The sequence below is a fragment of the Argiope bruennichi genome, chromosome 9, assembly GCF_947563725.1.
Source record: "Argiope bruennichi chromosome 9, qqArgBrue1.1, whole genome shotgun sequence".
NCBI classification, from domain to species: domain Eukaryota; kingdom Metazoa; phylum Arthropoda; class Arachnida; order Araneae; family Araneidae; genus Argiope; species Argiope bruennichi.
Genome location: NC_079159.1, coordinates 52,302,488 through 52,319,992, shown reverse-complemented (window position 1 = coordinate 52,319,992; position 17,505 = coordinate 52,302,488). Strand labels below are relative to the sequence as shown.

The 17,505-nt window shown below is 30.1% G+C and overlaps 1 protein-coding gene across 1 annotated transcript in view; it reads right to left on the bottom strand.

The window, feature by feature from the left end:
- Nucleotides 1-2,771: 2,771 nt before the first annotated feature.
- LOC129984942 (uncharacterized) overlaps nucleotides 2,772-17,505 on the bottom strand; it is an 81,702-nt gene continuing 66,968 nt past the window's right edge. The window contains exons 5-7 of the mRNA XM_056094886.1: nucleotides 12,676-12,788; nucleotides 5,754-5,853; nucleotides 2,772-2,843 (exon numbers count right to left, since the gene is read on the bottom strand). Coding sequence (XP_055950861.1) covers nucleotides 2,772-2,843; nucleotides 5,754-5,853; nucleotides 12,676-12,788 — 285 coding nt within the window. The remainder of the gene's footprint in view (nucleotides 2,844-5,753; nucleotides 5,854-12,675; nucleotides 12,789-17,505) is intronic.

Sequence of the window (17,505 nt, the reverse complement as noted above, 5' to 3'; positions counted from 1 at the left end):
TTCAGATGAATAAGGGGGAGGGGAGAGAAAGTACTTCTGATAGAAAACTATATTTTATCATCCTTATAACAGGCAAGATTATATACGAATCATGAAAATTAAAATTGTACTTATTTTATTATTTAACCGTACTAATAAACACTGAAATAATTTTTTACGTTGTTTTAAAGGCCACTTAATTATTATTCCCTTTTTTAAATTTTCAATTTTAATTGGAAAAAGCTTTATGTCCGTGAATTTTGAGAGATAAAGTTATCACTAGTTTATCCGAGTACCTGGAAGCAGTAATTCGAACCGCGTATTTTCACATCCATTTCACTTTTCTTCTTTAGAAATTACCAAATAAAAGAAGCAAAACCTCACGTATTATGTCGCGAAATAACAATGTAGTAATTAATGTTGCTTTATTTTACAAAAAAGATAATCGTTTGCAAATTTACTTTTCTTTGCATAACTTTAAAATAAAATAAAAGGAACTCTAAAAATCAACTAATTAAATATATCAGATTGAAATAAAAATTATGTCAATATTTTGAGAATTTTAGGAAAGGGTTGAAAAATGAAGTGTTAAGTGAAGTGATAATTTTCTATTGATCAAAAGCATAAATAAATGCAAACGATTTTGAAGCGTTTATACTATATATTTTTTTTATTTTCAGAATGTGCTTCTGTGAATAAGCAAAGAGATTCTCTTTTATTATTAATTAAATTCTTTACACGAGAGTAAAAAATAAGGAATTCAAAAAAAATATTCATAAAAAAAAGAATAAAGATACTTTAAAATAATGGGCACTTTAAAGACTTATGTGTAAGGTAAACAAAATCTTTTTGCCTATCTTCATGCTTCCTTTCCTTTAACAATTAAATAAAAAACAAAAAACGATAGAAGATAGTAGTACACTTATTCTCTTTTAAGAATATATTCAACGAACACCCAATAAATCGAATTCAGTCTTACACTTGGAGAAACATAGATAAATACAGTTTTTTTCTCTTTTGATCTTTTTTGTTTCCTCTTAACTCTTTTTCCGAGTTGTTAATCTCTAATTCAATAAATTTCACCTCATCGCATTTTACTCCTAACGCTTCCGTTGATGGTGATTTTTATGCGATTGACGGTGATTTTTTTTTCGGAGAACGAGGGATTGGAGATTTAATAAAGTTTTCTTTGTGATTTTACTTGGTTAAAAGTGAACGATAGAAAAAGTATTGTACAAACGAAATTTTTACTCATTCCTTGTCAAGACTTCAAGGACATGCTTAGCGAATAAAAATTAAAATTGAAAAATAATTTGTAAACTAGAAAAATTCAAATTATTTAATATATTTTCTTCTATTGAGATTGAAATATAAAAGTTTTGTTGAAGATTTCGTGCTAATTAAATATATAGAAAATTGTTTATTCATTTTTAACCACGTTTCCGTACATAAAAAAAATTATGTTCAATTTTTTCATTCCTCTTAAATTAAAAAAACATTCTTAATCACTTTATTTTCTTTCGAGCTGCCATTCATAATTATTACTTAAATTTTGTATCCTCTAAAAATGGTTAATAATTTATGAAAGAAAATAATTTTCATTGATTTCAAAAAATCGTTTGTTACAGTCTGTAATTTTTTGAAAATTAAAACGTTTAAAAATTATTTGGTATTTCTGATATTTTTATCAAAATTAAATCTGCAGACGATTTATTACAATGCTTTATAATATCTTAAATAGATATATTTCATGCATCTGATTAATAAAAATATATAATTTATGAAAAAAAAACAATTCTACACTTATTAGAATTTGTGGAATAATTTTAAATATATTTTGTTATCTCCTATTAAACAAAGACAGAAAAGTATGTACCATAGAATACTATGCAATGTTTTTATAATTGAACTTTCCATACGTAGATAGAGCTGTGTAGGGCGTTCTATGGGCACAATTGTATGCTTTTGAACGTTATAAAACAGAATTTTCATCTAATTTAAATCAATTTCCTCTAGAATCGTTATAAGCAACGGTAAAATAAAAATAATGAGAGTGAAAATAATATTAATTCAATATATTATTTAAGCATATATTTAATAATAATTTCATAAATAAAGAAATTTTCTTTCAAAAATGTTTTTTCTTTTAAACTCAGATTGAGCGATACTGTTCTAAATAGGTTCAAGTATTTACATACATATTTCCTTTTCAGAATTCTGCTTAAATCCTTTCACGAAAGAAAAATATTGAACAACTGAATGTATATAACTTTATATATTCAATAAAAATATGTGCAACTAAATATAATATTGAATACGTATAACTTTCATATATAACCGAAAATTTTTAATCAAAATCCTAAAACTAATGATGAACTATTAATAAGAACAGAATCTCATTTACTGATTACTAAGCTATTTAATAACGCTTTGATAAATTTCATGTTCATTAAAGCAGTTCTAAATTAATGAAATATAAGTACATACTAACATTGAAACAGAATATCTATTAAATGATGTCAGAATGATCGTATGAATCTTTTGTAAAGAATCAAATAAGAAATTAAAAGTTCTACACAAAATAAATCGTATAAATGCAAATGATTTTATGACCATTTTTGTTCTCTTATTTTTCTTTCTCAAAACTGGCACACAATACAAGTTGTGTTCTTTATTTTAATACAATTCTTTAAATCAAAAAGCATCTTTAGAAAAAAAGAGGGAAAAAAGAAATATCCTATAATACAGCATGTGCTTTAAATACAAATAAGAAAGGTAAAATAAGCATTTCTTCACACTTCTGTTCTTGCATTAATTAGTTCCAGAACAAAAAGAACAAAAGAAGGAAAAGATACTTCTTTTATCTAGAATGAAGCATTTTAAAGAACAGCATATAAACCAATTTAAGACGAACAAGAAGAAGAAACTAGAATTATTTCTCTCTCCTGTTTGCTTTCTTTTTGTAATTCCGAGTTGTTAATTCTTAATTCAATTAAATTTCGCGCCATCAAGTTTTATAGCAACCATTTTCGCTTGAAACACATTCTGCGGTAAATAGTGACTTTTATGGCTATAAAAAAAAAGGTGAGTTCTTTTTTACTCTTCAGTAAATTAAAAGGATGAGTTTTGTTGTTGTTGTTGTTGCTTTTCCAAAAATCAATTTTTGCTAATTTTTTTGTTTTAAAAAGATGCTTTTAATTGGATCTTCAGAACGATTGATTAATAATAATGCAATTATCCATAAGATTATAAATGTAAAAAATACATTATTTTTCGTCTAAAATATTAATTCAGTATTTTATTTCTATTTTCAAAAGCTTTTTTTTTTCACTTCTTTAAAGGAGCACAAAAGTTGAAATATTTTCTCAAGAGAAAATGGCAACTTTCATCAGTAGCTTTACACATATAAAGGTCAGTAAATTTAATTTTTTTTTTTTTTTTTTTTTTTTTTTTTTTTTTTTTTTTTGCAAATATCTCTTGAAAAGCTGAGTGCATTTTCCTTGAATTTTACTCATCTAAAGAATACAAATCTTTATTGTGCACTTACGTTTTACAGAAAAATATTCGATCATGAAGGTATTTAGAAAACTCATGAATAAAGAACAAAGAACAAAATGATTTTTTTGTGTATCTTGTTTTATAGAAAAATATTGATATTTGAAACTTGCATCAATAATTTTCTTTATCTATACTTATATAAAGTTCAATGTGCGTGTGTGTGTGTTGACGCTCAACAGGCTACATCGTTCGACCTACAGCTACTAAATTTGGCACATGCATACCTTAAAGGTCGGAAATGTGCAACTGGGGTTCCTTTTTTTGAATTTTTAATTAGAATTTAAATTATTAATTAAAAACTAACTTTCCCGCCAAAACATCTTTTCACTTCCCTCCGCCAAACGAGTAAGGCTTCATTTTTTTCCCCTCGCTAACAAGGACTTAACATATTTTCGACCGATTATTTCAAACGATTCTGTTTATTTTCTTAGTGTTTGATGCATTTAAAATTAAATATTGTTAATGAATCGATCTTTCAGATTCATTCTTAAGTACTTATGAATTAAAATAAAACAGAATAAAGGAAATTAAAAATTTCTAATCTGCGTAGCGTTACCCCAACTGGCGTAGAAAATTCACGCATACGCATTGTGTTCTGACTGTTGAGAATTATCAACTGATGCGGACTAGATTTAAATTATTTTTAGGTTAGTTTTATGCTTTTGTAATTAAATTGTATTTATGTTAGTTATATATTTTTTGTATATGCTTATAGTTTTAAGTACATCGTTTTATAAGTAGTTTTTTTAACCTGTTTTCAACCGATTATTTTAAAAGATTCGTTTTATTTTCTTAGTGTTTGATGCATTTAAAATTAAACATTGTTAATTAATCGATCTGCTCATGATGAATCTGAGAAAATTTTATTGACAAATTCTTGAGATATTACATAAATTGAGAATGATATTCTTTAGTGCCCATAAAGTTTAAACGCTCAGTGACTCTGTTTTCTGTAATCATTATAAAAAAGGTTTTGTTTCAGTAAAAAATATTATTATATTAATTGCAGATTAATCATTTCCACTTTAATTTAAAGCATAAATTTTATGGGAGCAAACAGAAAATTAGAGAGATACATATTACGTTATGACTGAAGGCCTTTATAATATTATGAGTGAATTATATGACTATCAAAATTTGAAGTTTTGAAATATTTTAATGAAGAAGCTATTAAAGTAGGAAGTACATAAAATATTTAATTATTAAAATTTTAACGAGCATTAAGATTGGCTAACTGGCTGGTCACCAAAGGCGGCTAGTTATGAATAAAATATGCATGCATTTTTATAAACATATCACAAATATTCTAAAAGATATAAAGGTCTTCTTTTTTAAAAAATCCGGTAATTTTTTATTGTTTTTCGCATGTACCATTATATAAAACCCAAATTATGTAAAACATTCAAAATACAAAATAATATACAAGCAAATATGCATTAAAATTCTAAAAAGGAACCTAAAATATTGAAATATATATGAGTATTTGCAGTAGAACAAATTTTGGCCGCGCATGTGAGAACTTGCTATTCTTTTCCTTTCATGATTTTGAAATCAGATAATTGGAAATATTAAAAATCAAAATATCATTAAGTTTCAGAAAGTTATTGTAACTGCAGAATTTTAAATTTGCTTATAAAAAAGAATTAAATAATAAAAGAATTTTTTTCACAATTCATGTTTTGGAAACGAATTTTGAATTATGACACTCGTCATTTTTTTTGTTTTTTTTTGTTTTTAGCATTTCAAATTCTTCTCTTTATTTTTATTAACATCTTAGTTCATACTTTGAGTATTCCTTTTATGCAGATTTCTGCGTTTTCTTTTTATTGTTAATTCTTTTGAAACTTTACCCATAAAAAACATTATTTAACTCTCAATTTAGATTGAGATCAAAATATATGATTGCATCAAAGAATACGATATCAAATAGGCACTATAGCAACCATTCTGTGAGATACTAAATGGAAATTGATATGAGTTAATGCCATTGAATCAATAAAAAAAAGCATCTATCATACAAAAGTTACGCCATTTGTATATCAAAAGATTTCAAAACTCAAAAAGTAGGAAAAAATATTAAATATATATAAAAATTAATTAATCTATGCTCAAACCTTTTGTTACGATTTTTTAAAAATGGCTTTTAACAAAGTCCACATACCTTATCGCATGCATAATTTTTCAAAGTAAAAAATCAGTAATTAATAAAAACTTACATTATTGTCCACAAGCCGTATTGAAAGATTAAAGGGTTGAAGTACTGCAATTTCTTTTATTGTTTCCAAAATTTCAATTCGGAATGGAGGAAGGAATCCACTGCAAAAAAAAGGAAATAAAGGATTAAAAATGAAAATCATCTTGATCAATATTTAGATGCAAATGAGCCTTTATGTGGAAATAATGGAAAATATCTGTTTAAATAAATTATACTCGATTTTTTATGTTAACAGTTGATCGATTATATTATATTTTGAAATTATTTAGGCAATGTAAGGTTTTATAGAAAAACAGTAAACAAAAACCAAAAGTAATAGTTTCCTCAAAACTTTCTCGCATACTCTCTAATAAGCGTGTCTTGTCAGAGAACGCCTTATATGGCATCGGCCTGCATGAGTAACGAAATTTCAAGTTTTGGTATGAATTTAGCATTTTTACTGAATCTATCATGTCATCTTTGGCGAGATATTTCGCGATTAATCCCTGGTATAGCGTTAATAGTATCCAAATATCGAATTTGTGTTTTAAACATGTTTTTCTTAACCGATTGAAACAAAAATTTGACACAAAACTACGCCTGTAATCACAAAATCTCATACCCATATGATATATTTATGACTTTGTGTTTGTTTTTTTTTAATTATCGCGTTTACGTGTTTCTGAAAGTACAGACCGACATTTGTGTACGGAGTTACCACCCCAACACCGTGCGCGAAGCACATCGTTGGTAGTACAGACCGACAGATAGTAAACCCGTATTTGGATGTGGCTCAGAATTTGCTAGGTGTCTACGAAACAGATGTTAAATGTGTGTACCGAATTTTATCTATCTAGCTCTCTTAGTTTTGTAATTATCATGTTAGCTTATATTCGAATATCCGATCAGACGGACTTCCTCTGAACAGATTTTACTCAAAATTTGCAAGAAATCTAAAAATTTGTTGCAAAGATTATATACCAAATTTTAAAAGGCTACCTCAAAGAGTTTTCGAATTATCTTTATCACAGATAGACAGACAGATATTTTCCAAAAATGTGTTTTTCGAACTCAGGGAGATCTAAAACGTGGAGATTCGACAAAATCTCGAGTTCGAATTTTTCGATGAGAACTCTATTTTCTCTGCACTAAAGTATGCCAGAAAGTAAAAAAAGAAAAAATGTGCAAATACAAAAAAAGGAAGAGAATGTCTTAGCAAAATATAATTAAAAAATGCGATTGGTAAAAATGCTAAACGCAGCTTCATATTTTATATCCATATATTACGATTGTGTATTTCTTTTTTCAAAAATGCCTGTTACAATTTTTTTCAAGGATCAGCAGATGTTTCTCTTTTGTTTACCATCTAATTTTGAGTTAACACGCTGAGCAAACGATTCCTTTTCCTGTTATTCCTTTCGGAAAATTTTAAATGAGGTTCGCTGGTTTTAATAACAAACAGACTTTATTTTAAATATACATCTTATTAGGAGTTTTTCGTATTTTGTTTGCAATTTCAAAAATACCGGATGATAGTTTTTTAAAATGGAAAATAAAATGATTCAAACTTAACAAAGAAGTGAAAAAGAATTTAAAAAACCGTAAAAGTTAATTTTTTCCCATTAAATAGAGTTATTATGTTTCCACAGACTTTTTCTACTCTCTTATGTAACAAGTGGGGTTAGTCTCCCATAACATTCTCTCATACTCTCTAATAAAGGTGTTATCCCAGATAACACCCTGCATAGCATTGGCATAAAATAGTTGCGAAATATTAACCTTTGGCGTGAATTAGCATTTTTACTGAATCTATCTTATTCATCTTTGGCGAGTTATTTGGCGATTAATCCCCGGCATGCAATTAATCGTATCCGAAAATCGAATTTGCATTTGGGACGCTTTTTTCCAAACCGACTGAAATAAAAATTTGACACAAAGCTACACCTTTAGTCACAAAATCACGTACCACATTTGATACATTAAGTTGTTGAGACACTGAGTTATCACATTAATATATTTCTAAAAGTATAGACCAACAGACAGTCAACCCCTCTTTGGATATGGCTAAAAATTTGATTGGTGTCTAAACTATAAATGTTAATTTTGTTAATCGAATTTCATCTGTCTGGGACTCTACGTTTTGTAGTGAATTAGCATTTTGAATTCGGGGAGTTCTAAAACGTGGAGATACGTCAATATCTCGAGTTTGAATTTTTTTTTGACGATTATTATTATACTTTGTCTATATTACGCATGCGAAAAAGTAGAAATGCTGTTTATGTTAGTATAACGGCAGGAAATTAAAATCTCTTCATAATGGGGTAACGCAGAATCTATCTTGCAACTGTCTTTCTTCAAACATCATCTCTGCTTCTTCCAAATGATGAACATTAAAAAGAGCAACAACACAAGTAATAGTGTCACTCAGTGGGAATAAAAATACTGAGAGGCACTTTGAAGATTTATTAAATAATGTGGGAACTGAAAGTTGGCTATTGTTGTTTCTTATGGCACTTGCCACGGATATGCCCGCTGTTCAAAGACAGCCGATTTAAACCTGGGGGGGGGGCGCCTTTTGTTTTTATCGTAGGGCCAACTTGGGCCAAGAGTACGACTTGACTACTCACGCATCACTCATTCGCTTGCACAACCCCTTTTTACAGGAGGGCACATTCACACATCTCACAGATAGAACAGGAAGAACAACCATGCCCAAACCGGGGAGCCTAGATCACGGGGAAGATGCGCTACCCCTATGCCAGGACGCCGGCACTAAAAGTTGGTTACTCCTCTTAATTTTTAATTTTAGATGGTTATCTATGCCTTCAAAAGCATTTGTCTACAAAAGTTTTCTTCTTCGAAAGCGCAGCAAACTGTCTATAAATGAATTTAAAAACGAAAGTAAATAACATACAATAAAGAGATTCATGTGCGTAATAAATAAATTTTTCAGGAAGGCAATTCAAATAGCACGGCTTTAATGCCATACTACTTGGCGGGGAATCATGGACATGAAGTTATATGTAAACGATTTATTTGAAATTAAATATGACCAATATTCTCGGTGGACTTGTTGAAATGTTTGAAGAAGTTATAAAATTGGTTAAAATTTCATTGCAACAATATAAGGCATGTGACAAATTACATAATACTTTATTGTGAGAATTCATTATTAAAATTAATTATTATAAATGTCTGTATATCTATACATAATATAAAATGAAGTCACCTGAATGCCTTCTGTATGTTGAAACACGAAAAACTCGAGAAATACTTAACTAATTTTGGAGATATTTGTACCATTTTGTAGGGCATCTATTGGGGAAGGTTTTAGTATATCGAAGTCATATAAAAATGAAAAAAGGAGTTTTATAATTGCGATTTTAATTATTTTCCTACAACGATTTGTGCATGCATAAAGCAGCGGTATATGTGCTTTGCACTTATCCGCGCGTGAGCGGAAATCTCAAACTTCGCATGTGCAAATAGCAAGAGCTGTGATATTCATATGCGATACATTTCTTTGTTTACGTCTGATTTTAAACAGCGATTCAAATCTTATTATCCCCAAATGAAGGAAATTCAACCTTGGACGGAGCACATTAAATGCCAAAATGCTTCGTTTGTTGCGCGATAATGAAAATGTAGAGGAAAGAAATGTTAGGTTAGCGAATATCAGAGAAAGAATTACAGAGACAGAATGAATCTCGCCTGTCTGCTAACAGAGAAAGACATTAAATTTGAGACACATGAGAAGAAGTGAAAGAACAAACGTTCCAGATATTTGGTCTGAAACAGAGTACTCCGCTCTGAATTTCGATCCATGTGTGGATTACAGAAATGATGCATCGGTTTCAATAGGAGCAATGTTTATAATCTGTCCACATTGTTCAGCTATAGGAACAGCTTTGGTATACAGTCATTTTCGCCAAAAAATAATTTATTGCCAAATTTTAGCAAAATGGCCGAATGTGCGAGAACGGCAGCAATAGGGTAATGGTAGCAAAAGCGCCACTGAACAATTGCCAACCTCGAAGGCGCAAAATGACTGTATATCAAAGCTTAGCCCAGCTTTAAAATGGGAAGATGAATCAAAAGGCGTGTGTTGTTTACAAGGGAAAATTGAAACCATTTTAACAGTCTTAATATGAAACAGCATTGATATACAATCATTTTCACCCAAAAAAATAGTTTATCGTCAAATTTTAGCGAAATGGCTCAATATGGCGCGAACAACAGTAATAGCGTTTCCAGTCTAAAGGTTCCGAGGAACGCTGCACCAAATTAACAGAAATATATAAAAAAATCAATAAATGCAGTAAAATGAAATGCATGCAAAAAAATTTAATCGAAAATAATGAAAGTAAGCAGAAGAAGTAAGTTCAGCAGGAAAGAAATCAATGGAAATGAACAAGAAAGCTCGAAATACAGTAGCATACAGTAACATAAAAAAAATGGCGGCCATGTAACCCCAAACAAAGCGCCATCGAAAAATTGCCAACCTCGCAAGACGGCAAAGGACTGTATATCAAAGCTTAGCAATAAATATTTCTGAATGTGTGCTATAAAATTTTTGTTGTAGTTATTTTTGATGATTTCTAAATATCTTTTTGATCCCTCATGGCATTTTCATGTCATATCGGGTGGAGGCTAGACTTAAGTCTAAAGCTAATTTTTCCTCTTGGATGTTATGCCACGGGCAACGCTCTGTGGGTGCTGCTAGTTTTTATTACAAATCTCTGTACGTTTTAACTCACTTTCTCTCATATCAACCAGATTCTCGGCCCCCATAATAGCACCAATATTATTTAATAAAGAAACTATTCAATATGATTTTAAAAATATGCAACTCGAATTCATGTCAGTTTTAATTCTGTATATAAGAAATAATTTTCTCCTGTATATATATCTTATTATGTTATGGTATTTTTACCCATTCGCAGTTGCTTAGCAACATTTATATTGGAGTTTGCCTGAAAATATAGCTCAAGAACTGTTGTCATTGATCCGACTTTAAAATAATGTCCTTTTACCAAAGTCAAATTTTTTTTCAGATTTTGATTTCTAATTGTATATGATGCGAGTTCGCAAATTGTACAGACTAAGTCTATGGCAAAGGATACCGACGTGCTCTGATTGGTTTACGCCTTGGCATCTTTTTGGCAATGTTTTACACTCATAATAGTGTAGTTTTCGCTTATTTGGCTCAAACCTTGTACCTTTCATTAGTTTTATGGAACATACGAGTGAATATCAACACGATCTAATTTTTATTAATATAATTGTTTTCTCTAAATATTACTAGTAACACTACTAGTACTAATTAATAATAATAATAATAATAAATAGTACTAATAATACTAGTAATACAATTAACTAATGTTGTTTATGTACAGAAGTTTAAAAACTAAATGGAAGTAATTCCTCAACATATGATGCAGCAATTAAATAATTCTTATTTTTCTATGATTTTCGTGCCTTTATTAGATAATTTATGCAGTCATTGAAACTTGTTGATGAACGTTTGTTACTTTCCCATCAACTACATATGGGGAGATGATTACTTAATGCCCAAAACGTATAAATATGTAAGCTTTAACGGAATATTTCATTTCGTAGCTAATTTTTTTAGTTATATAAGAATAATATTAAGAAGAAACACAAAAAAATATTTTTAATAAATTGTAATTTTTATATTTCCTGAATTTAGGTTTCAGGATTTGATCTTTTCTGCTGTATATGTGTTCCAGATTAATATTACATGTGAACCATGAAAAATAGGGTGGGGGGATAAATTCACAAATTTTATTTATTTTTATAAAAATATATTTCGGTATGGCATCTTTTAGGTAAAACACTGCCAAAAAGATGCCAAGGCTTAAACCAATCAGAGCCGTCGGTATCCTTTGCCATAGATTTAGTCTGTACAATTTGCTAACTCGCGTATATGATAATCCACTTTATTGCAAACCTAAAAGCCTTTATTTCCATTTCATGAAGCCATGAAAGATGGCTGACTTTTCGCGAGTTTTTTTATGGTTGGCGAGAGGTCGTAAATTAATTTTACTTTTTATCATTTTAGCTAACAATAAAACCAAATAAATAAATATATAAAAACTAATTAAATTTCTCATCGAAATGAAAACAATAGATAGATAGGAAAGATATGAACAGTAAATTTATGTTCAATTTAAAATGTTTCTTTCTTTTTTTTTCTTTTTTTTTTTTTTTTTGAATGAGAATTTTTTCAAAACAATGCTTTTATTAGATTGATGTTTTTCAACCCACAGTAACTGAAATCATCATTAATGCACAAATTAGAGTTTTCGTCATTCATTAATAAACTCTGTATTTTAAATATGTTACTTTATCCGCATCCTTGATTTGGTTGATTCTTGAACATCAACCAACGTTCATCATCATCAGCGAATGTGTTTTCAAATTCAAGCATCAAATCTCAAATTCAAATATTTCTCTGAAAACTGATAATTATTAATAATTGTGTCCTTACGTTCCATGATTATTCCTTGAATTACCTCAAAGAATAATTACTTCCGATTGTATTTCCAGTCATGAATTATTCAGCAATGCATTCTATTTCAATAGCAAATTCTTACTCCTGGCACCTCAAATTCCATTACGAGGCATAAACGGTTTCACGAATCCGAAATCTTTCCGTAAACTTAAATTAATCCTTTTACTACCCATTTTCACGAAATGTGCTGATGTTGCGATTCACTTTACAACGGATCTCCTCTCGCAGCTTCACACATTCCGAAAGTCACTCTGCCACCGAGATGGGGAAACATCACGCACCATATGCTCATACGTGCCGGAATATATTCAAATGCCATTTTCTGCGAGTGCTGACTGAGTTCGAAACTTCTGCTCTTCCCGCGCTCTCCACAGCAAAGCACTAGAACGGAATAATAAGCAATTCTCACCTGCTCTGCCGCCTCTGTCTCGACTGGTGGAACACGTTTTCCCTTTTTTCTTCTTTTTCTTTCACTTCCTCAGTCTGTTCGTGCCTGGTAGTAGGCAGATGCTGCTGCTGCAGCTGAAAATAGGAAAAATGGAATAAAATACCTTTTGAATAGTAGAAGGTTTGGGATAAATAAATATTGTGCCACCTAAGAGGGTGTCCCATGGGTTAGAGTATTTCGGAAGAAGTATTTTATCGTTCTGCTATTATTTTACGATAATGGTATTTGTCTGCTCTGTTTGATGACAATCAATTCATCTTATCAGATATTAATCTCTTAATATCTGGTAAGGGGATATTAAGGGTCTGATCTGGAGTGTCAGTGTATTTTTGTGCACTGATTTGCCGTATTTTTAAGCTTATAGTTTTAAATTGAGTTATTTTTAACCAGTGGAAGTGGTCTTTCCAAAATTTTCTCTCATATTCTTCTGGAATTATTCCAGAAAAGGCCTTGAATAGCATTGACGTACAATTGTTATGAAATATTAATCTTTAGTGTGAATATAGCATCTTTACTGAAATTATCGAGTGGTCTTTGACGAGGTATTGGGCGATTAATCCCTGGCATTCTGCAAGGTATTCCAGAATGCCAGGGATTAATACCAATCCGGATGCCTATCCGAAAGTATAATCTATATTTTAGACCTGTTTTTTCACAACTGATTGAAACAAAAATATGTCAGTGAACTACACTTGTAGACACAAAATTACATACTAAATTTGACATATTGAAGTCATAGCGATTTTGAGTTGCCTCGATTAATTATTTCTGAAAACGCAGACCGACAGACCGTCAACCCCTAATTGAATTTGACTGAAAATTTGACAAGTATCCCCTCTATAAATGGTAAATCTATGTACCAAATTTTATTCATCTAACTCTCTTCGTTTTGCATATATCATGTTAATTTACATTCGAACAACCGGACAGACCGACTTGCTCTGAATAGAGTTTATTCAAAACTTGATAGAAGTTTACAAATTTAGAGTAACGTCGGTATACCTAATTTCGTCTGTCTTTTTTGGTTATCTTTGTCACAGACGGACAGACGGACATTTTTGAAAAATGTGCTTTTCGAACTCAGGAAGGTCTGAAATGTGGAGATTCGCCAAATTCTCGAGTTTGAATTTTTTGGCGATTCCTATTCTTTCTCTATACTACATATACGAGAAAGAAAAAATTATGATTCGATTCAAAGATATTAATAATTAATGATTTTTTTATTAATGAATAGAATCAGTATCATTTTTAATAGAATCAGAGCAACACATTTCTAAAACGGAAATTGCAATCTAATTAGAAAGTGAGGAAAGTGATTGCTTAATTGTGACCTTCGGCTATGCATATTATGAGGCCGCTATTTTAATAAGCTGAGCAATTTAATTTCAAATTTCACCACACTTTTAATTATTTTTTGCTGATTTATTTATATTTTTATTTTATTAACTTCGGGAAAAGTATTCGTTTTATTATCTTTTGTGACTCCAGGCTATTCGATATTCATAATCATACACAGATGATTGAAATAGGCATTCGATTTTATTAATATGCAAATAACTAAATAAAAGTAATAAAATATATTAAAATTATGACCAATTAGATTTGATAAAGTGTTAATATAATCATTATACTTTAGCATTCATTACATTTGTATTTTTTATAAACTTATTCATACGGCAGTTCGGAAAATAAAGTTTTTATAAGAGGACCTGCTTGCAGCCATTCTCTCAGCCTAGCGATCCAAAGCAACTGATTTATTCGTCTGGTCGCAAATAGTCATTGAATTCGACATAAAAAAATAATACAGTGATACAATATCAAAATACTGAATCATTGTATTATTTTCTTGTTCAAAAGTACAGCATAATTGGTAATTATGTGACTAAGGATGAAAGTGTAAATCAAAATGGCGGGAAACACGATATACACGTGTAAAACGATTACAAAATTAGGAAACTATGCACGAGAACGATAATAATAATAACTTTTATTACTCAAAGGAACACATTAAAAGATTATAAAATTACTAAAAGGATTTATTACTAAAAGGAACATATATATATAGAAGTTCAAACTTTCGTAAAATACAAGTGAAATAAGGAAGTTGATATTAAAGGTGATGAAAGGTTATGTTAAGAAAAAGATGAAATATGGTTGCATCTTTTGCAACAAATCTTTCCAGGTAATCATATTTTGTTTCTTTTTTACAAGCAGCAGGGAACTTACTTTCTCGATGCCCTTCGTAGGCTTCTTATATTATTGTTGTATCTTATGGCACTTGCCATGAACAAGCCCGCTGTTCTAAAACAGCCGATTTAAGCCTAAGGGGGAGCGCTTCTTGTTTTTATCGTAGAGCCAACTAGGGCCAAGAGTACGACTTGACTACTCATGCATCACTCATTCGCTTGCACAACCCCTTTTTACAGGGGGGCACATTCACACGTCTCGCAGATAGAACACAGAAGAAGAACAAACCATGCCTGAATCAGGACTCGAACCCAGATCACGGGGAACACTCTCTACCCCTATGCCAGGAAGCCGGCTCTTATATTATACATCGTATTTATGTGATACAAAATTTTGAAAGTTTGATAATTTTGCATAGGTGATCAATTCATAAAATTCAAAATGAGTTCCACATCACACAAAACTGGAAGAATAATATTTTTTATACCAATTAAGTCAGTGTCAATTTTATTGCACTGAAATAAATTCATTTTGAAGTATGAAGTGTTTTTTAAACTCAAAAATTTAATTTCAAAGATTTTTATTGCATGAAGCACTTTTTTATAATTTCATAAAGCATTTGATTTATTTTTTTATAACACCCCAGAGATGACACATATTTCTTTTTTCTTTTTTTCTCTTTCTCAGTCTACTTGTTCCATGCATTGAGCAGATTTCTTCAGAAAAGAATTATGTTAAGTGAATGAATATTGTGCCTCATAGAAGCATAAAATACCAAGGAGTAGAAAAGCAGGGTAGATTGTATCAATCTCTCTGCTCTTCTGCAATAATGAAGCTTGTTTGTTCAATTTCCGGATAATTAGTTCATCTCACAAGATATTAATTAGTTGGAATAAGGTAAGCATTGAGATTTTATTTCATAAGGTTAACAATTTTCTTTACCTTTTTTATCATTCTATGATCAATTTTCCACTAAAATGTTTTCAGTATATATTTTGCGCTACTCCATCAAATATGATGGCAAAGGATTTGTGCTATTTTAATTATCTTTATAGACCTACAAGAAGTGGGGTTTAACAAAATTTTAGCTTGCATTCCTATTTCCACAGGTCGGAAATAACCATTTGCATCTCCTTCTTTTTGTAGTCTAAATGAAAATAGTTTTATTGTTATTTTTTCAAGTTCATATATAAAGAATATACAAAGAGATCGCAATCGTCAAAATTTCGAACTCGAGATTTTTATTTTGGAAATCCCTATATTTCTGATCTTTGTGAGTCTAAAAAAACACATTTTCGGAATTATATCTGTCTGCGATACGATAATACATAAATGCTTGTAATTATAGTAATTTAGTATGTGGAATTTACATATAATTTTATTATTCTCAAACAAAATGTGGGCGAAATATATTTTCAGGAAGTTTTTCTATCTGTCTAAGATCAATATATCAGGATTTTTATGATAACTAGATGAATAAAACTTAATGCTCAGTTTTACAATCTAAAGTGCAGATCTGTTGCAATGTTCGAGCCAAATTCACCAAAGAGTTGGCCGTCTGCCATTCTGTTCATTAATTAACATGCACTTGAATGCTCAGAATGCACTCAGAAAAATGGCGAGTTAGAAAAATGAAATATGAGATGATATTTTGTAACTAAAATTGTAATTTTGTGTCAAATCTTGGTTTAATTAAGTTGAAAAGAAGGGCGTTTAAAATACTTACTCGATTTCTTTCACAACGCTAGAGAGCACAAGACGCTCATACGCGAGATTCTGAAAATAAAGATATGAACATTCGTGGCAATCACAGTTTTGCCCTAGATCCTTATTTTTATTATGCGGGAGGGAGGGGAAATAAAATCTTTATCATGCGTATTCGAGAATGTTTAGGAACAAAATTTCCACTGGTTGCAAATATCTTGTAAATGCGCAAATAAACAATTTTATTTCTACTTTTCTTTGTTAATTCAACCTTGAGTATGCCATAACTTTTTTTATATTAATAGTAGGAACGCATAATAATAATAGGATATAGGTTATGTGGAGAAATATATTAGATAATGTTTTGGAGTTATATGAGTCTTTCGGATTATAAACTACGTAAGCAATTGTCATTTCATCCGCGATGCAATCTCAAAAGTGCTACCGCACCCATAATTTCGAATTATTACCAATTGTCCGCATCAGATAACTCAACATATGATACAATGAGAATGTTTATCCTGTAGTTACAAACTGTTCGAACGTTCAAGACTTCGTTGTTAAAGAAGGCAGCACGCCTAAATACTTCGCAATAAGTTAAAGCAAGTAATATTTTAAAAAATAATTACATTAGCCTCATCTCAATTTACTTTGAAAATTGTATAATATGACTACTAAGTGAAATTTTCCCACTAAACCACAAATAGCACTATCTATCGGATTCAGAAAACTAATTATGTTGTAAAATAAAGCTTAATGAATCATTTTAGTAATATGTAGCCCCGAAGAAATGCCATGGCTCATAATTAATCTTTAACATAAATTTACCCAAGAATTCTCAGATACCCAATATTTCTTCCTATCTCCATCATAAAACAATAGATCTTTTCTCATCAGATT